The 26,681-nt window shown below is 29.0% G+C and overlaps 2 protein-coding genes across 2 annotated transcripts in view; both read left to right on the top strand.

Moving 5' to 3' along the window:
* The window catches only part of LOC113365677 (neprilysin-2-like), a 42,224-nt gene extending 35,962 nt beyond the window's left edge, over positions 1-6,262 (top strand). The window contains 7 exon segments of the mRNA XM_026607193.1: positions 323-481; positions 1,880-2,120; positions 3,477-3,645; positions 3,960-4,210; positions 4,570-4,648; positions 4,651-4,758; positions 5,960-6,262. Coding sequence (XP_026462978.1) covers positions 323-481; positions 1,880-2,120; positions 3,477-3,645; positions 3,960-4,210; positions 4,570-4,648; positions 4,651-4,758; positions 5,960-6,111 — 1,159 coding nt within the window. The 3' untranslated portion in view covers positions 6,112-6,262.
* A 2,276-nt stretch (positions 6,263-8,538) lies between these two features.
* Positions 8,539-26,681, top strand: part of LOC113365698 (signal-induced proliferation-associated 1-like protein 1) — a 123,286-nt gene continuing 105,143 nt past the window's right edge. Inside the window, 1 exon segment of the mRNA XM_026607220.1 lies at positions 8,539-8,727. The gene's annotated coding sequence lies outside the window, so the exon portion shown is untranslated.

The raw sequence follows: 26,681 nt of genomic DNA, 5'->3' as shown, positions 1-26,681 counted from the left end.
AAAAGACCGTGTAAAAACAGACTTAGGTGTATAAATATATTCGTGAAATTTTGAAATGATTGATAAAGTATTTTTTTTTTTTAATATAAATTCCCAAAAATCACATTTTTTTAGGCGATTACACTAGTTGTGCCCCTTAAGATAATGTAAAACGAATTAATAGAAGAAGTATTTGAAGTAAATAATGTCTTGAGTTAGAATTTGAGATGTTGAGTTAAAATTAATTAGAATTAGAAGTAAAGAAATAGAATTAAAGAAAAGAAAGAAAAAAAGTTGATTAAATAAAGAAATAAATAATTTTCTTAAAAAAAATGATTTTTAGGGTCCAGGCCAATTATGCACTTTGGAGAGTGACTGCCTTTAGCATATTCTTTTTGACCGACGACCTTCGTAAGAGACAATTACAATATGCAACAGCCCTTAGTGGTAGAACCGAACAGGAATCCAGATGGAAGGAGTGTGTCGATCTGACTAGCGGAAGGTAAATAGAAATGATATTCACAAAACACTCCTTTTACACATGTATTAATCCTAATTAACTTCCCGAAGGAGAAGTTTATGTTTTCATCAAAAAATCCGATTCGCTAATTTTATGTTTTCTCGACGTTTCAAGACATTCTGAATCGAATGAGACCAACATTTGGAAAAATTATGTGTGTGTGTATGTGTGTGCGTGTATGAGAACAGATTTTTTGCCGAAAATCGACGTTTTCTCGAAAACGGCTGGACCGATTTCAAATTTAAAAGCCATTCGATGTATCGCGATGAGGACTAGCGTTTCTGAGTTTTGTTTCTTTGTAAATCGCAGAAAAGTGAAAAATTTTTCGTTCACGTTTTAACCCGCAATTCTGAATCGATTTTAAAAATTCAAAAACCGTTCGATAGATATTGGTTTGGAATCGTGCTGATTAGTTTTTGGTAGAGATCGGCCGGGCCGTTTTCTTGTAATAAAGTTTAAAAAAAAAATTTCGACGATTTTTATGATTATTTTTTTAGCGGTAGATACCAGAGGCTTCTTGATCGTACTAAATTATTACGGACCTACGACAACTCGTTTAGCTTTATAAATTCGTCAAAGTTTGCAAAAATTGATATCGTTTTGTTGGCATTTGTCAAAATTAGACCTTTCATCGACGTTTACTCAAAAACGCCTGAACCGATTTCAGAAATTTAAAAGCCATTCGATGTATCTCAACGAGCACTATAGTTTGTCAGTTTTATGAGACGATCTGCCGAGCCGTTTCTTTGTCATTTGAAAAAAAGTGTTAAACTTTTCGTCCACATTTAAGCTCATTCTACCGAATCGATTTCAAAAAACCAAAAACTGTTCGAAAGATATTAGTTGGGAATGGTACTGATCAGTTTTAGGTGAAAATCTACCGAGCCGTTTTCTCGTAATTAACTGTCGAAAAAAAAATTTAAGCCGATTTTTATGGAACTTTTTTTGGCGATATATATCATGGTCTTATAGAACTCACTGAAATAATACCGCCTTACGGCAAGTAGTATAATTTTAAAAATTCATCAAAGTTTGAGAAAATGAGTAGTTTTTTTGAGGTTTGTTAAAATTAAAATTAGACGATTTACTTGGTATAACGATAGATTACTTGGTCTTAATGAACATACTAAACCATTAACGTTCTACGAAAACTGGTTCAATTATAAAAATTATTGATTTGTGAAAATTTGCTTTCAGAAAATTCTCTTGACGTGTTCGTTCGTTTTCAATTATGTGTTATAAATCCACTCGGAATACTTTTAATCACTCATTAATAATTTTTTTATTATTGATTAAGTCGATTATTTACACATATCGGGAAGCTCATGTAACTTGCCTCAAGGCTAAATACCAATACCAACTAGTTTTTTTTTTTTTTAGTCTCCCAATTGCCATAGGATCCCTATACGTACGTCGTCATTTCAATGAAGAAGCCAAACGCAATGCTTTGGAAATGGTGTCAGGAATTCGAGAGCAATTTGCAAATATTTTGAAAACTGTTGACTGGATGGACGAAGACACCAGAGCCAGTGCTCTCGAAAAGGCCAATTCCATGACTGCACACATTGCTTATCCTGATGAAATCCTGGATAACAATAAACTTGTCGAATATTATAAAGGGGTAAGTAGAAATAAAAATCTGAAGATTGGAATCATCTTCTTATATATAAAAATGGATAGCAAAATGTGTTGGTAAGCGCATAACTCAACAACGCCTGGACCAATTTGGCCAATTCTTTTTTTAAAATACTCGTTCAGGTCCAAGGATGGTTCTTACGGCGAGAAAAAATTGAATAATTGCCGGGAAAACCCTAAAAACAGCCCTTTTCTTTTTTACATGCAAACGTTTTCTAACTAAAACGTAGAATCAATTTGAGCTTTATTACTATTAAAGTTCATATTAAATTACAAGCACTCGCTGTATACTCCTTCTAAACGATTATTCGGATTTTGATAAATCTTTCTGAAGTTTGTTAAGGAAATTTTTTGGGATGTATGTGATTATAAAGTGCTGGGATGTATGTGCAACATTGTAAAAAGAAATGGAAAAAAATGCAAAAACGACATGTCATTGTTTGCATTGAAAATAAATGAAGACTATCGTCTGCCAAAAATTTCAATTTACTTATGAACCTAGACAATATTAGAATATGTATTATAAATTTATGATTATGAATAAAAAAAATGAATTGTCTATATTATTATTTCTAAAAAGCAGCTGAGATGTGCAGAAATTAAAATAATATAAGATACAGTATATATATGGGAGATTGAATGATACATATACGAACAGGATATGACAAATTAATTCACTTAAAATATGAAATTAAGTATTAATCAGGGCCGGTCCTACCTTTAATACGATGCATGCGAAAAATACGAGCGCACGCCTTAGGGGGCGCCAAGACAAGATTCGGATATTAAATTTTCAATATATAATTTCTTTGCATCTTTTACTAATCTTTCCACAATATTTTTAAAATTCATAAATATTTCACTTTATAACAACAAATGGAAAAGTAAAGATGAATACATACAATTCGGCACTGACGATATCGATTAGAAGAAGTTTAAGATGCAATTTTGGATATCTTAAATAATCAAAAATTAAATTAATTTAATCCAACATGAAGTACCAGTGTTATGTTATGGTTATGGTTATGTTATACCGTTTAAAAGACTTCAATTTCCAATATAGTGTTGGAATTGAGACTCATCATTTTATTTAAAGCAGTTCTACATTTAACATCGCTCATATTATAAATGTATATGCATTTCGGCGTGAAGAGTAATTTAAAAAACAATAATTATTATTTTTAGGTAAACAGTAAATCTTAATATATTATATTAAAAAATTGTGGACACGGATACAGGACAACGTCTGTCGGGTCATCTAGTAATATAAATATAAATATAAATAAATATAAATAAATAAATATATAATTCTATTACTACTAATAATTATTTTATTTTGCAGTTGAAAGTCAACCCGGATCAATACATGGAGTCAGTTTTGGGCATGAACGTTTTCATGACAGACTTTGCTTTTAACAAACTAAGAAAACCGGTGAACAAAACTGCTTGGGAAACCCATGCAAGACCAGCAATTGTAAACGCTTTCTATTCAGCCATCGAAAACAGCATACGTAAGTAAAACTAGACAGAACATATCATTTACTTGTTCAAATATAAAAATTTCAATCATATGTAGAATATGTACAAGTAGTGATTTATAGTTTATTAAATGTTTAATTTTATTAGTTTTTATTTAATGATATATATTTGCAGTTTATATATAATAAGTGTTATGTATATATACAAAGCTACCTATAATCTCTTTATACTCTCATTTTCTCACATATTATCTCTTTAGTTTATAATTTGTACACTTCAAAATGTAACTATATTGTATTATTGCTTCGGGCGTTGAAATAAATAAATAAATAAATAAATATTTTAGAATTCCCTGCTGGTATTCTCCAAGAAGCGTTCTTCGACGCAGACAGGCCACGTTACATGAATTATGGTGCAATTGGTTTTGTAATTGGACACGAGATCACCCATGGATTTGATGACCAGGGACGTCAATTCGATTTGAGGGGCAATCTGGTGGACTGGTGGGCTGCACCGACAAAACAACAGTATTTGGAGAAGGCCAGGTGCATAATTGAGCAGTATGGAAATTATACTGAGAGGGAAGTTGGACTGAAGGTAAATGATACAAAATACATATACTAATAAAGGAAAAAATTGTTTTTACCAGAAAATTTTATTTGGGTTGACAATTCAAGTAATTCTGAATAGTTTGATATCAAAATTCGAATAGTAGATATGTGCATGTAGGATAAAATTTTAACTTTTCTCATCATTTTCTCATAAACGTCTGAATAGATTTCATAAATTTAAAAGGAATTTGCAGAAGCACTATAACTTTAGTAGTAAGTTTTGTAATACTTATTCAATATTTTTGTTAACGTTTTTGCCAAAGTTACTGAATCAATTTTCAATTATCCAAACCTGTTTGAAATGTCTTTTATACCATTTTTATTAATTTTGTCTATCTTTTCTAGTTGAATGGTATAAATACCCAAGGCGAGAATATAGCAGACAATGGTGGCATCAAGGAGGCCTATTTGGCTTATGAAAAATGGCAAAGTCTCATACTGCAGAGCCCCGTTTGCCAGGTTTGACTGAATACACACCGAGACAGATGTTCTGGCTTTCGGCTGCTAATACATGGTGCAGTAAATACAGACCAGGTATTAACAAAAAATAAAATTGTGAAAAATTACATAATGTGAGAATAGACTTATTTGATGCTTTGTTTGATGTTTAATTTTCTTACCGATGTAGATTTTTTGAATTTTTCAATATTTTTGTTGACAGTTTTAAAATCCTACATGGTAGCCATTTTATATTTTGAAAAATTCAATTAATTTTCACTAACATAATTGTTTTTAGAACTTTTTTAGATATTAACAATATACAGTTTAAATAATATCAAATGATATTATATTATATATCCATATTTATATATGCTGTTTGTTTTTTATTTGATATTTTAAATTTGAATTTTTATCGTTGACAGTTTTGACACAAAGGGGTCATTTTATAAATTTGAAACTGCAATTGAATTTTACTAACACAATTAAGTTTAAAACTATTATGGGATAGGAATTTTCGACATAATTTAAATAGGGTTACTATAAACTTATATGTATATATATATATATATATATATATATATATGTGTATATATATTAATATATATATAATGTTTAATTTTTCTTCAAATTTGAATTTTTATTTTGGACAGTTTTTACACGTTAATGTCGCCATTTTTGTTACGGCCATTTTAATATCGTTTAAATTTTTTTATACTTCTGACGAAAATAATTATTTATAATAATAGAAATGTTGATAAACATTTGTATGATTTGATATATGTTAATTGTTTTAATATTTACTTTAATTTATATTTATACTTATTTAAAATTTAGATTTAAAAACACATTTTTTAACTGATTATAGTTACGGTGTGAAGTTGCCTCTTGACAATTTCATAATTTAAAAAATGGAGTCATTTGTTAAATTTCACAATTTTTAAAATCACTCGCTTAAAAAAGCATTTTATTAAAATACATACATATAATATGAACTTATAATTGTTATCTTAAACATTATTATGTATAAATGTGAATAAAGTTTCAAATTATCATTATTATACAAAGACGTCATGGTACTTTTAGATCCATTATTTTGAAAATTGTGTTATAAATATATATAATACCAATTATACATATTACTAATTAAAGCATTATTCAATATTTCACATATATTTTGCCAATATTTAACACTTTTGTACAATTTTTTTTAATTCTAAGAAAAATGTTTTTTAGGTTACATAATAACATTATTTTATTTCTATAATTTTCATTGATCCCTTATTTCTTTTTCTAGAAACAATGAAAATGCGCATAACAACAGGAGCTCACTCTCCAGGCGAATTTAGAGTCTTAGGACCTATGAGCAACATGGAAGACTTTGCAAGAGACTTCAGGTGCCCCCTTGGCACCGTAATGAATCCTGCACACAAATGTAAGGTGTGGTAATGAAGGATTTATCTGTTGGAAGTTATATATATACATGACATTTGGAGTTAAAGGTAATGATGATCAGAGTTTGTAAAATTAGATTGTTCGAAGAACTGATTGTTGCCAAAACTAGTTTCAGAAAGGCTTTAGGAGTGTTTAAATCTAGAATGTGATAAGTGTATAAATATTATATTGTTGAAAACATTCTGAAACTAGTTTTTGAAAACTATTGTTAAGAGGTAACCACATTTTTTTATTACTATAATCTATAAAAGTGTTTCATCAATGTAGCGATTTTAAATACAAAAATGTTGTTACCTATTAACTATAATTTCTGCAAACATGACATTTGTAATTGTTAATCGAAAAGTGAGAACAAAATCTTCTTTCTTTGACAAACGCTTTACGCGTGCTAAATTTTAATATTTAAATTATTGCTGTTATTTAATTCCATTAACTTTTATTGCTATTTATATTTAGGCATAAAATATTTTTTATATCTATAAGTTTCAGTATTACTACAGATATATGAAAAACAAAATCGTGAACAAAAATTTCAAATTAAAATTAAAAGTTAAGGTATAAATATAAGTAATTATTTGTTAAGTACTTAATTGTATATTTTAAGGAGTATTATGTAATAATATTTGTAATATAAATTATAAGATGTTTTTATAAAAAATTATAAAATAGTTTTAGAGGTAATAAAAAATCAATGGTAATTGTAAATTGAACTTTCACTTATAGATATTAACATTTTCTCAAATTAAAATATGAATTTCAAAATTATGTATGCAATTTTGATTTAGATTTTCTAATAATGGACAAAGATAAAAAATTAAATTAATAATTTAATTAGCTTGTTTGCGATTGGATATAAAAATATATTTATTAATTGAATAAATATATATATATATATATATATATATAAAAGCAAAAACAATAATATAATAATTGTAAGGAGTAAAGTTTGTTATAACATTTTGCATTAAATTTATATGTCTTTCGAGAAGGTTTGGAAAAAACGTTCTAATTACAAATTCTGTAAAATTAAAACACTTTACAATAATTTGGGAGTATTTTAAAAGTGTATTGTAGAGTGACAAAATTTTACTATTTTTTGTTGCATTATTTATAACTTTCAAACTATTTGGGATACCTAAACAGTTTATTTGAAAAAAAATGTAACAAATTATATAGAGAGAGTACCATACCTGCTTTTAATTTCTTAGATTTTTTTTAACAAATACATTTTTCTTAAATTGAAATTTGAATTTTGGACCATGAATTATTCATGGTCTTTCTTTAAACACATTTTTCTCAATTTGAAATTTGAATTTTGGACCATAAACTGTTTGTGGGCTTTCTTTAAACACATTTTTCTCAATTTGGAAATTGAATTTTGCACCGTGAACTATTTATTGTCTTTTTTTAAACACTTTTTTTCAATTTGAAATTTGAATTTTGGACCATAAATTATTTGTGGGCGTTTTTCAAACACATTTCTCTTAAATTGAAATTTGAATTTTAGACAATAAACTATAAATGGTCTTTTTTTGAACACATTTTTCTTAATTTGAAATTTGAATTTTGGGTCATGAACTATTGATGGTATTTTTAAACACATTTTTATCAATTTGAAATTTGAATTTTGGACCATGAACTATTCATAGTCTTTCTTTCAACACATTTCTCTCAATTCGAAATTTGAATTTTGGATCATAAACTATTCATGGTCTTTTTTTAAACACATTTTTCTCAATTTGAAATTTGGATTTCGTAAATTGTTCAAATTTAATTGAATTTCAAATAATAATGTGACCAAAATCTTTTAGACTTTGTTTTTTGTAAAGTCTATTTTGTAAAGTATCTATATTCTATTATATTTTATACATTATATTTTTATGGTACTAAAAGTATCTTGTTAACATTAAAAACAGAATATTGAATGTTATTTTAGAAAGATCATATTATGCACAAATCATGAGACAATTCTCTTGAAAAAAAAAGATGATTGAAATATGTATGTGTATATATATATATACATATTTATATATATATATATATATATATATATATACATTAAAAATATTAATTGGTGAGCATTTAACTAAAATTGAATAAACTAAAATATACATTTATAAAAATAACTTATAATGCACGGATAAATTAATGTCTGGATTAAATTATGATTGTAAGGTACATATATTATGCAACTTGCCTTGGGGCAAAATACCACTTACACCTTTTTAACCTCATTTCATCACCTAAATTAATTAATTTTATCATTTTTTATCTCAAATCTAGTTCAAACCGTTCACTCTCCTCAATTCAAACTTTCCCGCCAGTTCTAGTTCCACTTTCTCCCACCTCTCGCATGACTAATGCACGATGTTCATGTCAGTTATCAAACCTGTCAAAGTCTTTAAGTTTGTAAACGAGGCGTACCGTCGTAGTATCGTGTCACATATTTTAACAATTTATTCATTTGTGTCGCATTTAAAAAGGAATTTTATGTGAATTTGTGTTCTGTTGTGTTTGTTACGTTTGATTTGATAAGTGTTTGTGTTTGGGAAAATTTAGTGGATAATGACACATCAGGGATTTGAGGAGAGAGGAACGGATACATAAAAGGTACAGAAAATATAAGATTGTAGGATAATGTGGTTATTAACGTGTAAATTTAAGATAAATGTAGGTAGTGAGTGTATTTTTGCAACCAAAATGCACCTGGATGTATATTTTGTGTATACATAACCTACAAACGTTCATTCCTTCATAAACAATACACAATGGACTTCATGTCTTTCATAAACATTCTTTGTACATGCTTTTGGCATAAAAAGTTTATTTTAGTATTCTTGAGCCTTAAATGGGGCTCTTGAATGTGCAAGTTTAAGCATTATTAATATCTATAAGTTATTGCGCAATTTGACATAGTTATATGTAAAAATTCATAAGTGTTTCAAGCAAGTTCTTGGAATAAACTTTTTCTTTTATTTAGTACTACTTGCTTGAAACAAGATGATGATATTTTTGTAATAGCACAATCTGAACAAATATAATAAATTTAAATTTAAGTAATTAATCCATAAAATTCATAATTGTTAATTACACAGTAATAGTTCAGTTCTCGTATGAATTTTTTTTGGTTTATTTTACTACTCCCTTAAAGTAATTTTGTTCGATGCCACAAACTGCCATTTTTAGATAGAAAATAAATTTATTTTATTATAATAAAAGTTTTGTAATAACAAAATTAATACAATTTCACTGTATATAGTAAAAATTTATTATTTTACTCTAGTATTTCCTTTTAGTCAGACAAATTTTATTTTCTTCGATGCCACAATTTGCCCAAATCAACTGCTAAATAAATTTATCTGCCACAACCAGACAAATATATTAAATATAACTTCTAATAATAAAAGTCTTTCAAAAGAATCCAAACAATTTTACTGGATTAATAGTATTATTTTCATAAGCTTTTATTTTTATTTTACTACTTGCTTATTAAAAGATACATGTTTTTGATGCCGCTTTATATATTATTAAAAAAATCTTTGATTTGAAATTATATATTTTAATATATTAATAATTTTAGCATATATTTTAGAACAAAAGAAAATTTCTATTAATAATATGTGTCTTACGAGTAAACTAAAATTTCTGTAAGCGAATAACAAGAAAACAAAGAAATTTTATTTGAGAATATGTTTATGGGTTTTGTTCAAAGGCAAATATTTTATTTAGTAATTGAATTACAAGAAAAAGCATTAAGTGTACTTATGCTTATCGAGGCGCTCCTTTTATACAAAATCTTACTGTAAGATAAAAGTGCAATCTTATTTGAGAAAAAGTTTGAGAACTAATTATTATTATGCTAAGAATCTTCTGGGGTTTATTGAGGTACTGCTAAGGCCCTAAGATCCAAATAAAAAACATCTCAATATAAACAATTTATATATAAGTTTTGCTTGAACAATAGTCTATGATTCCTCATTATTTTTAATACAATTACACGAAGAGTGTTTGATATTTATCATCAAGGTACTCTTCTGATGTTCCATAATTTTTCCTCGATGAAAATCAATCTAAACTATGTCAACTATTCGATCCAAGTACAAGTACTGTTAGTTTTATTAAAATACAGATTCTAATTGCATGGAATTGGGTCATGGAAAACTGGAACATACAGTTGATTTATAATAAATAATCATTTCGATATTATAAAACAGAAAAAAAGTACTGATAAATGATATAAAATCTGTATTTATGCGAAGGAGAAATTTATAAATGGAATTGTGATAAGAATTTTCCTTCGAGTGAAGCTAATTGGGTTGAATGGTCAGAAACAGATGTGTAGTAGTAATGTAAATGATAATATAAAGATTAATTTAAATTATGTATATAATTTAGTGTAGGTGGCTTAAGGCAAGTTTTTATCACTTATTTGTTCCAAAATTTTGAAACCTTGTTGGTCCATTTTATCTTTTATTAATGAAGTGCCCAGCAGATTTTTTTGCATGATTCGTCCCTGTCCCAAGAATAATAAAGTGTTATTACCTCCGTAGCTACTTTTTGAGATAAACCATCAACAATGATAATTATTTTCAGGTTAATAGTCTTCACACGGCAGGCAAATTATATATTGTATGAATGTACCTACCTGCTGTTTCTTTCTCTCTACTAGAACATATTACTGTTTTATCACTTATAAATCTGCTATCTGCATAATATAAACATTACTAGCATATAAATAGATATATAAATGGATATATATATATATATATATATATATATATGTATGTTTGTGTATTTGAATATGCATATGTAAGTTTTTCAAATCGTGAAGATTACAAAAAGTTTTTTTTACAAGTATCCATTCAATTATTAAAAGTTTTAATTTGTTTTAGTAAGTTTTGCATACATTTCGAGCCCCCATTTAGATCATCTTCAGTGCGCGTAGAAAATATAGTAGATAACGTTTTTTTAAAAAAATATAGCATTAGTTCAGAAAAGTGAAATCATTAATGATAGCTATCCAGAATATATATAAAACATAAGTATAAATTAATAATGGCAATAAACATAAAAAAACGATCAAAAGATGCTTAAAGTATTTGTTAAAAAATGTATAAAATTTAAATATGAATCAGGCAAAAGGTTAAATAAGAATTCATAAAGATAAGACAGCTTTCTGCAAAAAGTGTCTTGAAATTTTATTAATCGAATCATTTTTCATCCCGTTTTTACTGTTAGTCAGTGGATATTTTTGACATAATTTTAGTTAAGTTTGTTTTTAAATTTATGAAAATGCTTAAATCATACTTCAGAACAATTTATTTTTATTAAGTGTTATTTTTTATTTTTTTTATTTTTGGGGTCAATTTTCTTGATTTTTTTTAATGCGGAATTGAATACAAACAGTTCTTTTCAATGTAAAACTTATTTTTTTTTAAATTTTGAAATCATTTTCCTTTTAAATTCATGAAATAAATCTTTCACAAATTTTTATTTCATGATAGGAATTTTGAAAACCGAATAATTTTTGGTCACTTTCGCTTTCATTCAGTAAGTGAGTTTTTTTTACTAATTTATATTTTTCTGACCTAATGATAAAGCATAAATTTTACTTAAAAATAAAACAATTTCTTTTTATCAAAAGTTGTCCACTCTTTTCATTTTCTCATTGTACAAATATTTTGCGATGCGCACAAACAGTGCATAATTGATAAATGGGTTGCATAAAGGGGAAATTTTTGCAAAAAATAGAGAGATTGTCATACAAATCTATGACTAAGCTGGAAAATTTTCCACTCTCAATTTGTATATAAAGAAAAATATTATTAAGTATAACTTGGTAATTTTTGCAGAGTAAGGAAATATCATTTCTCTTGTTTATACTATTTCTATCTAAAGTAATGAAGCAAGATTCTGCAAAGCGTCTCTGAATTGTGTTTTGTTCGTGGTAGAGAATAAGAGTATTATAAAAGTTGAATGGGTGTTTGAAATTTTTGATATGGTCTGTTATTATGGTTGGTTTTGGTTAGGGTTTTTAGAATTATTGTATTATATATATATATATATATATATATATATATATTGAAAAAATCCTGGACTTGTCTATTAAATATATATATATAAGTATAATATATAAGTTGATATATGTTTCTTTTCCGAACAATAAATCCAATAAATACTAAGCAATTCGTTTTTTATAGATGTTTAATTACGACGTTTCGGAACTAGATACGTTCCATCATCAGGTTGATGGTGCAATATTGATCTAAAATATATATATCGATATCACTGTTACAAAACACTTGATTTTGTTTTTTTTGAGAGTATTCGAAATATATATATGCATTTTCCTCTGTGCCCCCGTTCCCCCCGAGTACGCCCCTGGGTGCCTCCTAACCGTGTAAGACTCAGAATCAGTTTTTTCCCGAAGACAATGAGAGAAACTGCTTTTGCTAAAGTTAAGACAAGAACAACAAACGCAGGAAAAGCGTCGTTAGAGCAGAAACATAGAAACATTGAAACATTGAAATGAAGAAACTAAGAAGCAGAAATACAAACATACTATATGAAGAAAGAAGATACAATAGATGGAGAGCTGGTGAAAATTTTGTAACCTTATAATAAAAGAAATTGCCATCAAATTGCTAAGAATTTTTGTATCTTAAGCACTTAGTCATGTCTTTTGTATGTGTGATGCAGCCAGTTGAACATTTTTGTCAGTCGGATAAAATATGGGTGGGCAGTTGGAATAGTTGAAGTTGAAGACTCTGCATTCAATATTTCCATATGAAATAGATAATTATATTGCTATTAGATGAATTGTCTTTTCAGCTTGGTTGCGCTTTGTACGTTTAGAGCTTCTGTCTGTTTCTTTGCTACTATCAAATTACCAATTTTAAAAAATGATATTGAATTTACATACATCGTTGAAGCCAGATGTAAATTCAGTGTTAGTTTCAAAAACTGTGATGTGGCAGTGTAAATTTATCTACATCTTAAAAACTGCCATTTCACATACTTAAATTTGTTCTAAAATATAGTTGTACCTAGTGTTAGAAGTATCGAGGCAAAAGATCGATATTGAGTACTTTGAAAAGTAAGTAATCAAAATATCGATGCCAAAAAAATATCGTGGCAAAAGTATCGATAGTACTCAATATCGAATTTTGAATACTTTTCATAAAAATCAAACATAAGTGCAAGAAAGATCTAAAACTCATTAAATATTATATCACAATATTAGAATGAATTCTATTGCTTGCAATCTGATGTGTTAAATCAGAATCATTTTCAATATTGTAAAATTTTAACAGTAATTTTTCAATACTAATTTCAAATTCAATAATTTTTCAAAAAAAGACAAGTTATAATAGTTGATTATTTTTGATTAAAACAATATAATAGTCTGATACTATATTCAAAAAGCAATACTTTATAAGTATTTTTAAGCACAATCATATTTTTAATATTTTTCAGTGCAAACAATTGCCACAAGAACCAAATTAATTTATTATTTTCTAAAAGTTTTTTGCCCACTATACAAAAGAAAGTATTCTTTAGTTTTGTTGTCATTCATTCAGAAAAGGTCAGTTGAAATCCGATTCCTAAAATATGCACAAACTGAAAACGAGACATTTTAAAATTCACGTACCACAAAGAAAATATTGCTCTTCTGTTCTTTTTTAAATTGTTTATTTAATTTTTAATTTACAAGTACTTTACTTCAACTTACAATTCACGTACTTTTAGAAAGAAAAATAATAACGCATTGAAATCGATGAGTATTATTATTTGAAATAATTATATTTCGATTCTTTTTTACGCAAAATACTAATATATTGAAATTGATGAATATTATTATTTGAAATAATCATACTTCGATTGTTGAATATGTTTTTATAAAACATTTTGTTACTTTAAAAAGGCGTTTCATTTTACAAAAGAGTAATAAATAAACATCGTTATTTATTAGTGTGGTCATATCCATTTTGGGTTTTTGAGCAATAAATTCTGAGACTAATGACCCTTCGGGATCATTTTTTGACACTTCTCTTCGGCAAAATGGTTGGTGTTAATAGTTTGTCGATAAGTGGGGTTCATAGATTACGTTGTCGATTCTTTTTGAGTACTATCGACGTAAAAGATCGATATTGGCAAATATATCGAGCTAAAAAATCGATACCAAAAGTACTCACTATCGACCGCAAAGTATCGATATTTACTCAGTACTCGATATTTCGTTCTAACACTAGTTGTACCAGGTGCTATATCTATTTTATGGGATAAGAAAATATAATAATACGAGAGACTGGCGCGCTACTTGCTTCGCCGAGCGCAAAAACAATGAAATCGTATAAACTCATTTATTATTTTACACAAATAAATACGAGTACATATGCATTCATCAATACGTCATTATTTTCATTTCATTAACTTCCCGTTGGGCAAGTTATAGTAATCGCAAAAAAATCGAAAATGAAAATTTTTATATATCTTTACGTTTCAGAGGTTTCTGAACATTTTGGCATACCTTAGAAAAAATGGATGTATGTGTGTGTGTGTGTATGTGTTTGTGTGTGTGTGTGTGTGTGTGTGTGTGTGTATGTATGTATGTGTGTGTATGTATGTGCGGATACAAATTTTCGTCGACGATTTCGGGAACACGGATCAACCGATTTGAATAATTCAAAAAACATTCGATTCGTATTGATAAGGAGACGTGCTGATTAGTTTTTGGCGAAGGCAGGTCTAGCCGTTCCGAAGATACGGGGCAAAAAGTGCCGAAAACGGTAACTCAGTTTTTAAGAGAACGGAGCGTCCGATTTTAATAATTCAAAAAACATTTCACTTGTATGGACAAGATGAAGAATCGATAAAATTTTCATAAAGGTAGGTCTAGCGGTTTCGGAGATATGGAGGAAAAAGTAAAAAAAATAGCCATTTGGCGGTCAAAAATGATCATTAGACATATGCACATCAAATTATCAGATATTTTATAGAGATTTTAACAATAAGTATACATTTTGTTAACATTCCTATGGGTTCCGTACCAATGCTTATGCGTTAGACATTGACGCGGGGCTTACGCGGTTTATATTTTGTCCCTATGTAGTTAAAGCAGTACGATTGCTTTGAAAAAAAAAGTTCAGATCTTCCACAATATGTCAAAATAAAGAAAAAAAATTTTTTTCAAAAAAAAAATTAAAAAAAAATTTTTTTTTTCAAAAAAAAAAATTAAAAAAATTTTTTTTTTAAAAAAATTTTTTTTCAAAAAAAAGTAATTTTTTGTCCATATATATAGTTTCTCAAAAATCTTATTTTTTCAAAGTACATTTTTTTCAAAAATGTTAATCGTTTTTAAAAAAATAATAATTTTTGGTACGGGAAGTTCCAGCAATTTGCCTTAAGGCACGATGCCTTAATTGCCTTAAGACAGAATTCCACTTACAGCTAGTTCAATCTTAAATCATTCACACGAGGTTCGATCGGTTTTTGATAACATTACATAGAGAACTCCAAATGTTAAGGTTATTTGCACCCCGGCAGGGCTATTTCTCAGGAAACATTTGTCTATTTTTTTCATCGATGGCATCGTGCCTTAAGGCAAATTGCTGGAACTTTCCGTACCGTAATTAAAAATCTTGGTACGGAACTAAAAAAATGACACAAAATGTGTACACATTATTAAAATATCTATAAAATATCTGATAATTTGATGTACATATGTCCAATAAACATTTTTGACCGCCAAATGTCATTTTTTTAACTTATTTTTATTGAGAGTCCATAACTGCTGGACCTGCCTTCCCAAAAAATTAATCAGTTCTTTATTTCGTTAATACAAGTAAACTGTTTTTAAATTATTCAAATCGGACGCTCCGTTCTCTTAAAAACTGAGTTACAGTTTTTGCCCCGTATCTTCAGAACGGCTAGATTCGCCTTCGTCAAAAACTGTCAGCATGTCTCTTTATCAATACGTATCGAATATTTTTTGAATTAATCAAATCGGTTGATCGGTGTTCCCGAAATCGTCGACGAAATTTTGTATCCGAACATACATACACACACATACATACACACAAATATCAATTTTTTCCAAGGGCTGCCAAAATGTTCAGAAACCTTTGAAACGTGAAGATATATAAAAATTTTCATTTTCGATTTTTTTTCCTATTACTATAACTTACCCTACGAAAAGTTAATAATATATTACAAGTCTACGAGAAGTTTTTTAATTATAAAAATTCGTCAGTTTGAAAAAATGAGCTTCGTGAGTCAAAATTTAACCTTTCATGGACGTTCTCTTGAAAACATTTGAACCGATTGAGCCGCGCTTTTAGAAAATGCTGTTAAAGAGTTGGTTTTTTGTTGATAATTTTTACCAAAATTTAAAATTAAATTTAGTTTATTTTAAAATCTTTAATGTATATAAGTATAATGTGTATAGAATTTACAAACATAATTTAATTTAATGTATTGTTATCAATATGATATATGTACATAGTTTGTAAGTCATAATATTTATATAATGTATCCAAATTTGAAATGAAATAAAAAGTCTTTTAAAACTAAAACTAACTAACTTTAGAAAATGCTGCTTAAGGGGCGTTCATTAATCACGTGATGTTTTAGGGGGAGGAGGGGGATTGACAAAAAATTACGAAATATCACGCGGGGGAGGGAGGGGTATTGTAAGTTTACCTGAATTTTTTAAAAAAAATTTGAACATTCTCAAAAAAAACTCAAAAATTTTAAAATTTCTTCGCGTAACTTAACACTTTCACTCGCGAATTCCGAGATTTATATGAATTTTGTCGCCGGAGCGGCGACATCCGAGTGGAAAGGGTTGATATATACGTGAAGTTTGTTGGGGGAGGTAGTTATCACCAAGGAAAGAGGTGTCCAAGTATCCTTAAAAAATCGATCATGTGATTAATGGACGCCCCTTTACATGCATAAGCGCTTTTTCAATCCCGTTTTCGACTAATGTATCGTCAAGATATCATTTCTTCAGATCAGAATTGTGAATTAAAAATTAACACACGTTTCGATTATTAGTTTGCGGACTTTTACAGATATTTTTGCCTCGAATCAATTTTCAAATTTTGGGACATTTTCTACGTTTCGGTAGCGATTTTACAACTTTTTTAGTTACTATTATTTCGAATAGGACTTCTTTGCGTATTTTATGTTTCGAATTGAAATTCGAATCGGTGTGTAAATGTAGATTTCACGCAGTTTTTCATTTTATTTACGGTACACGGCATCAAAAGTATTGTCTAGTAGTTGTATCGGTATTACGGCGGCCCGTAGCCAACATTTCGCGCCTGAGAAAACACCGGACAATTGTTCTGTGGAAAAATAAATACATTATAATACATATATATAGACATATATATATATATATATATATATATATACATGTATGTATATATTATAAATCACGACGAGCGAATTCAAATTATTTCCGCTTGGTCCCATTGTCGTGACATCGGGTTTCCGGTGCTCGCATCCAAAATCACCATCGAGCCCAAATTGGGGGCCCCCCTGATTTGTGAGCCTCGAGATTTATTGTACTGTAAGATGCTCGATAAAAATTATAATTGAAAGACTAAAAGTTCTATTCACTCATTTTCCTAGACTGATTCTTTGTTATTAGTGTGTCACATGTAATTTTCTTTCTGTCTACGTGTTCGGTCTGTTAATCTTATTTGTCAATTATCAAATAAAAATTGTAAGAAGAATAATATTTGTTGATGATACGTTAAGAGTCTAATCGGGCATAAACCAATAAAATACATGATTTTTTAAAATTATTATTAAATTCATGTGCTTCGGCTATAATCCTAGCTTTCGTTCAGTGGAAAAATTACAATAAGTAAAAATTCCTTACAATTTGCTTATCCTTGTTAAAAACAGAAAAATCTATAATCAATGGTATGAGGATATGGTAATGCACTGAAATATATAATATAAACATCAAACTTGTTGCATTTATAACAATTTTTCACAATTTTACTAACAGTTTTTACAAGGGTGCAGCAGTGTAATATACGTGTTTTTTGCTGGAGAGACATAATGAAGAGGATATTCAGAAAAAAATATTTTTACCAAGATTCTAAAATGTGTGTTTTGGAAATACTTTCCTGAAAAAAGATATTCGAATTGCTGAAAATTGCGTTAATTTATTACATTTTTGTTATAAATGGTTATAAAAGATCCTTTACTGATACGTCTTTTTAAGAAATGTTCATAAAAATGTAGTAGAATTGGTTCAAAAAAATCTATATTATGTCTTAATGTGTTAATATGTTCTGAAAGCATAGTTTTAAATTGTTTGGACTTTTTAACTTCCCGTAGTGTAGATATAATAATGGACCGAAAATGATTTTTTTTTGCATTTCTCGACGTTTTGAAGGTTTCTGAACATTCTGGCATACCTCACAAAAAAAAAGGATGTGTATGTGTGTGTTTTGTGTGACCGCATTTTTTCATGGTTCAAAAAACATTCGATTCCTATTAATAGGGAGATGTGCTGATTAGTTTTTGGCAAAGGCAAATCCAGCCGATTAGGAGATACGGAGCAAAGAGTGCAGAAAATGCAAATCGAGTTTTTTGAGAGATCTAAAAAACATTCAATTAGTAATGATTGGGAGAAGTGGTTATTAGTTTTCGGTAAAGGCAGGCCCAGCCGTTTCGAAGATACAGAGCTAAATGTACAAAAAATTGCAGTTTTTGAGTGAACTAAGCGTCCGATTTGAAGTATTCAAAGAACTTTCTGCTTGTGTTGACAAAACAATTACATTTGAAAAAAAAAAATGTTTGAATATTTTTTTTTATATCGAAAATAAATCAGATTTCAATTTTAATTCTGTCTAAAGTTTTAAAGCTCACTTATGTACTTTAAATAAATAATTATGACTTTGTGATTCAGTTTATATAATTCTTATAAATATTAGTCAATGTTACAGTATTTATAATAATCTATTTGAAAACATTTAATCTTTCTCGATCATTTCTTTACAGTGCGGGAAGTTCCAGCAATTTGCCTGAAGGCACGTTGCCATACACCACTAGTTAAAATTATTTCTATATTACTTTAAACGGTTTTTATTAACTTTTGTCTAGTTTCACCGATATAGATTAAGCCGCAGTCTTAACACTTTATTTGATGAATCAGATTTGTAAGAAGTTTTTGTTTTTGTAAAAATAGTATTAGTAGTTGTGCTAAAATTGCTTATTATATATATATATATATTATATATTATATATATATATATATATACATGATATATATATATATATACAAATCCGTTATCTCTTCATCAGGCGATTAAAGAAAAAGTTTCGCCTCTAAAAGGTTTTAACCGCAAAAGTGCGATTACGTGTTTTTCTTAGAAATATTCGCAAACGTTGTAAAGTAAAAAAAAACAATCAGCACATAAATAAATCGCTTTTTATCTATACTACGAATGCATTTAAACTGTGCGCGATTTTTAATGAAATTTTATAAATTTATTCCGTGTGTACGAATACTTTTCGCGAATAAAAATTTGCATAATCTACTCGTAAAAATATCAGACAGTGAAAGTAATGGATCGAATTCATAGGAAACGGACGTATATAATAAATAATTGAAAATAAAACTAGGTGTAAAAGGCATTTAATTTAATTGTAAATATCGCTACGTATGACCAAGGGGTTCAAAAATCTTTAAAAATTGATCACGTGATCATCAATGGGTTGAAAAATCTTTAAAAATTGGTCACGTGATGACCAATGGGTTCAAAAATCTTTAAACATTGATCACGTGATCACCAATGGGTTCAAAAATCTTTAAAAATTGATCACGTGATGACCAATGGGTTCAAAAATCTTTAAAAATTGATCACGTGATGACCAATGGGTTCAAAAATCTTTAAAAATTGATCACGTGATTACCAATGGGTTCAAAAATCTTTAAAAATTGATTACGTGATGACCAATGGGTTCAAAAATCTTTAAAAATTGATCACGTGATCACCAATGGGATCAAAAATCTTTAAAAATTGATCACGTGATGACCAACGGGTTCAAAAATCTTTAAAATTGATCACGTGATGACCGATGGGTTCAAAAATCTTTAAAAATTGATCACGTGATGACCTATGGGTTCAAAAATCTTTAAAAATTATCACGTGATGACCAATGGGTTAAAAATCTTTAAAATTGATCACGTGATGACCAATGGGTTCAAAAATCTTTAAAAATTGATCACGTGATGCAATGGTTCAAAAATCTTTATGTTGATTACATTCTTTTGATCACGTGATGACCAATGGGTTCAAAAATCTTTAAAATTGATCACGTGATGACCACTGGGTTCAAAAATCTTTAAAAATTGATCACGTGATCATTGGAAGCCCCCTTATGTTATTACATTCTTCTTGGTATTAACTGCCAAATGATGACACACATGTAGTTTCGAAACGTACAGATTAAATATCATTTATTATATCAACTTCGAATAGCAAAATCATAATATATCTTATAAAATTTTCTTAAAATATAAGCAACGATAAATCGAAAAATAAAAAGATTTTTATTTTGTTTCAATATGTTTTATTTACAATACACCAAAGGACTCTGCTTCCTTTGTAAAAAACTATTTTATGCATCAGGACATCAAATAACATTTTCAGCACAACTATTATTATTTTTACTAGAACAAAAACTCTTTTCAACATCGAAAATTCTAGAAGTCTGGTATAACAAATCAATTGTTTAAACTGCGACTCAATGTATATTGGCAAAACTGGCAATATTTTACTACATACTTCAGAATGTATATTTTTATGTTATATTTTTATAATATTAGTATTCCATTTCCATATATCATTTACTACTTTTATTACTCTTTTACTACTATTACATTTTTTATTATGACATAAAATTCAACATAAACAAAACATTATGGTTTTCTTCTCCTAGTGAAAAAATAGCGCACGATTCACCTACGAGACAATTGTTCATTACAATGAATTATTATAATAGACAATGGCGATAAAAGAATTGTAACATGAAATAATAATAATATAAAATTCGTTCGTATAAAATTAAAATTAATTTAGCATGTAGGTACTGTTGCTTTTTGTTGCGAATTCTCACACGACGGAGTAGGAATTTGCATAAATATGTACGAGGAGAGACCTGCGCGAATATAATTAGAGAAACATATGTAAATAGTAGCATATATATATATATAATATATATATATATATATATATATTATATTGCTATTGTTGAAACTTTGTCTAAAGACAGGTCTAGGAGAGTTTTGCTCTTTTTGCCAAGGTTTCTTGTTACTTCTCCAACTTTTGCTTTCTTGTTTCCGTGTCTTATTGTTCCTTGGTTTTCACTTTCTTGTATTTTTTCAAGTCGTTAATAATCCTCCTGGTTCGGCCAATTACTTCAGACTAATTTACCATTATTTTCTAATTCAGTAGAGTCCTCTACTTTCTCATTTGTAACGGGTGGTCCTAGTTATCTAGTGATCTTACTGTTTGATATTTTTGTAAAGAAAACATATAAAGTATTATACATCGTTAGAAAGATTCAAAATTCTTAGTTCTTTTCCCATATTCGCAACTTCAAATTCAGCACGTGTGGCCTACAGGCAAGTTGCTATCGATGGATAAATTTTTAAATGGCCACCTATTCTTTGTCATCTTTATTTTATTTTCTCGATGCAGACTATTCCATTTTCCTTAAAGTATATTTTTCCTGAAGCAAGTTGGTTGGTTTGCTCGTCAGTAGAGTCCTTTCCTTTTCATAAAGCAGTTTGTTAGTCAGTAGAATTCACTTGAAATGCTTTTTAGAATAATCTTTTGCTTGTCGAAGCGAATTTTTATAAAAAAAAATACATTGTTCTTTAAATTTTTTACTTTCTTAGCTCAAGCTAAAGTTTACATCTTTATAGAGTCAAAAAATGGTCACTTCAGGTTATTTTCCCATGATTACCTAATTTACCTCGAATCTGACCGTAGAGTTCTTCCTACTTTCTCATTGGTGTCTTGGGAATTTTCCATTTTATATCTACAGATGGACTTTGTTTTTTCTTAGTATCAGTTTTTTTAGCAAGTCCATTTGCTCGTCAGTAGAGTCCTTCTTCTTTCTTTGCCGAATAGCAGTTTGGTAGTCAGTAGAATTTACTTGTACATGCTCTTTAGTATCATCATTTGCTTTGTTAATAGAATCTTTCTACATTCTTTAATTTGTTTACCTTCTCACCTCAAGTTAAAGTTTGCTTCTTCATAGAGTCAAAACTGGTCACTTCAGACTATTTTCCTATGATATCCTAATTTACCTCCAATCAGACCGTAGAGTTTTTTCTACTTTCTCATTGGTGTCTTTGGCATTCTCAATTTTATTTCCACAGATGGATTTTGTCGACCTTTCTTAGTATCAGTTTTTTTTTAGCAAATCCATTAGCTCGTCAGTATAGTCCTTTCACTTTTCTCTGCCGAATAGCAGTTTGCAAGTCAGTGAAAATCACTTCTTAAATGTTTTTTGTATAAACCTTTGCTTGTCAGTAGAACACTTCTACATTGCTCTATAAATATTTTTTACCTTCTCACCTCAGTTAATGTTTACTTTCACAGAGTCAAAAAAAAAAACTGGTCACTTCAGGCTATTTTCCCATGATTTCTTAATTTATCTCCAATCAGACAGTAGAATTTTTTCTATTTTCTCATTGATGTCTTGGACATTCTCTATTTCATCTCTACAGATCGACTTTGTCGACCTTTGTTAGAGTCCATATGTCTGATCCAAATGCAACATTATATCTGTTTTTTTTAGCAAGTCGGTTTGCTCGTCAGCAGGGTCTGGTCGAGCCTCACAAATTTTATTAATCCATCTACCTCTATCTGACATAATAAAATAATTTCCTACCCTAGTATAGGTACTAAGCTAGTTATTAGAAATTTATTCATCTTGTACATATACTTTGACCCGATCACATCTTATACAATTTACTAAAATTAAATATATTACTGTTCCACAAACAATTTCTGAACTAGTTATTATTTTCCATTCAGTTCTTTGTTATTTCAGGTCTGATATAGCCTTTTTGATAATTAATTATATCTGGTCCTTTGAGGTAGTAAAGTGTCCGTGTGTAGTGATTTTTTATTTGACTTTTTTAAGAAATATTGCGTCGGGCGCAATTTTTCTAATTATTTCTAAATAGAAGTATGCGGTTCAATGGAGTTCACTCCAAATTAGTACAATATATCATTTATCAATATATAATATTATCATTTTGAAATCTTTTTGCTTCTCTTTATTTTGTAGAATCATTTTTAAGGAGTTGTTAATCCTTTGTTAACTTCTAGGTTGCTTCATGTTTATCTTATCTTCTGCATTTGTTTTTTTACTTGCGTGTAGGATAAAAAGAAGCTCCACTATCTATCCATATCTGGTTTGTTAGTTAATCATTGTGATGACACTGACACATCCACTTGACTCCACTTGACTGACGTGACACCTAATTGTAGATGCAGAGGGATGACGTCACAATTTCACATAAAGTGTCACGAGTGTGGGTGAATTGCGTGTAAATGTGAGTTGAATGAGTGTAAAAATGTACAATTGTGTACAAAAGCTGTGTAAATGTGTGTGAATGGATGTTGATTATGTATTACAGTGTATGATTGGATGTGATTATGTATGGTGAGCGTGCATTAATCACGTGACGTTTTTAGGAAAAGGGGTTTGAGGGGTATTTTAAGATATCACCTATATTTATTTTTTTACCTGAATTTAAAAAATTTAACAATTTTTCTTGTAACTAAAAATACACGAGTTGTTTGGAGGGAGAGATATGGGTTTAGTTTTGAATATCAAAACGCATCACTAAGGGGGAGGGGAAAGGTTCAATTTTTTTAACACTAGATATACCAGCCGTTTGTATATACCTATTTCTACCAATACCAGTCAAAATGACTGGTCTCTAACAAAACAAATTCATTGTGTTTTTAAGTTGAACAAAACTAATTACAGCTGTAAATAAACTTATAGATATTATCAAATAACAAAATATATTAATTTTTAATAGTTTTTACAGTACTTTAGCACAATACTCAATAAAAGTGTCCGGCAGCACCTACTTGTTTGCGCGTAAATTACGGCTACCGACGTGTTTTTAGATTTTAATTTCAATGCCATATGAATAATTATAAAAATAATATCGGTTATTGCATTTATAACCTTCATGATATATGTTTCAAGAATTTTCATTACTACAAATTCGCTTACAGGGGTTGATTCTTCGTCTTTTGCTAAATACGGGCAACCATTTACCATTATTTTGTTTCTACATCAGATGTTAGACAGAATTTTATGTAAATTTATAGTTTCTTTGGCCATTACTGGCTAAATATGCTTTTGGCCTTTGTTGGAAAATTTTTATTCAAACAAAGTGATATGAGCTCCCGGTTTGGAGCAATTTTGCTATTTGTTCCAAAAGCGGGCTTTTTTTTTCTATAATTTGGCCTGAGTATGTGTCTGAAAGCTCTTTGAACTTCTAATATACCTGCAAAACCTATTTCACTTTACTACAAGTCTTGTACAAAAGTTTCGTCCAACCAATTTTAGTTTCCTGATTTGGTGCATTACTTCCAAATTCGTCTTCAGAATTGGAAAGAAAGTGGCTCGCATCGTCTCATACGTTTGTTTGTGATATCTATCCATTTACTAACGTACTTGATCCATCTGTATTGTCTTTATCACGAAATTTTCCCATTTCTACAGTCGATAATAGCACTGTCTTGTGGATTGATTTGTTTATCTAAAATTCACCCTCACTATCATATATTTCAAATCCTAGGTCCAAACATTTCAGAGATCCGCTGATTTTATTTTTCAAACAAGCTAAAGAAACATTGTTTCCATTCTTTTTTCGAAGACTGACAGTCGCTATAAAAAAATAAGTCGAAACCATGGCAGTTTTTTCGTTTATAGTTTTTTTACTCAGAATATATTTTTGAAAATTTCTGTATCCACGCGAACGTTACTTACTTGTATCAGTGTACAAAAAGAATAAATAATTATACTGGAAAATCACTTGAATAAAATTTTATTTAGTGTGTTGAACGAAGCTCGAAACAATTGATTTGTTGGTAAAAATCTAGTAATACTTCAGTAATCTGCATTTTTACAATGTAAAAAAGAATAAAGAATAAACTAGTTGGTTTGGTATTTAGCCTTGAGGCAAATTCATGAACTTCCCGATATGTGTAAAAAATCGACTTAATCAAAAAAAAGTGTAAATAATATACTTCATCAATCCTACTTTAAAAAAAAAACGATAATAATTTTAGCAAGTTGACGAATTTTTAAAATTAAACTACTTGTTGTAAGGCCGTAATATTACAGTAAGTTCTATAAGACCATGATGTATATCGCCAAAAAAAGTTCCATGAAAAAAGGCTTAAATTTTTTTTAACAGTTAAACAAGAAAACGGCTCGGTAGATTTTCACCTAAAATTAATCAGTATCATTCCCAACCAATATCTTTCGAACAGTTTTGATTTTTTAAAATCGGTTCGGTAGAATGAGCTTAAATGTGGACGAAAATTTAACACTATTTTTCAATAGTTAATTACAAGAAAACCGCTCGGTAGATTTTCATCTAAAATTAATCAGTATCATTCCCAACCAACCAATATCTCGAACAGTTTTTGATTTTTTAAAATCGGTTCGGTAGGATGAGCTTAAATGTGGACGAAAAGTTCAACACTTTTTTTCAAATTACAAAGAAACGGCTTGGCAGATCGTTGCACAAAACTGACAAACGATAGTCCTCACCGAAATACATCAAATGGCTTTTAAATTTCTAAAATCGGTTCAGGCGTTTTTGAGAAAACGTCGAACAAAAGTCTAATTTTGACAAATGCCAAAAAGACCATACTGATTTTTGCAAACTTTGACGAATTTTAAAGCTGACCAGTTGTCGTAGGGCCGTAATTTTTAGTATGATCTAGAAGACTATGGTATCTATCGTCAAAAAAATAATCATAAAAATCGTCGAAATTTTTTTTTTAAAAACTTTATTACAAGAAAACGGCCCGGCCGATCTCTACCAAAAACTAATCAGCACGATTCCCAACCAATATTTCGAACGGTTTTTGAATTTTCAAAATCGATTCATAACTGCGGGCTAAAACGTGGACGAAAGAGTTTTCACTTCTCTGCTATTTACGAAGAAACGGTTTGGCCGATCGTCGCACAAAACTGACAAACAATAGTCCTCATCGAGATACATCGAATGGCTTTTAAATTTTGAAATCGGTCCAGCCGTTTGAGAGGAAGGGAAAACGGCGATTTACGGCAAAAAATCTGTTGGTGCACACGCACACACACAACACACACACACACACACACACACCACACACACACACACACATACTTTTTCAAATTTGTTTCATTCGATTCAGAATGGCTTGAAACGTCGAGAGAAAACATAAAATTAGCGAATCGGATTTTTTGATGAAAACATAAACTTCTCCTTCGGGAAGTAATAA

Source organism: Ctenocephalides felis, unplaced genomic scaffold, assembly GCF_003426905.1.
Source record: "Ctenocephalides felis isolate EL2017-DRISC unplaced genomic scaffold, ASM342690v1 CF-g0.4_SCAFFOLD_01170, whole genome shotgun sequence".
NCBI classification, from domain to species: Eukaryota; Metazoa; Arthropoda; class Insecta; order Siphonaptera; family Pulicidae; genus Ctenocephalides; species Ctenocephalides felis.
This window is presented reverse-complemented; position numbering and strand designations above follow the sequence as displayed.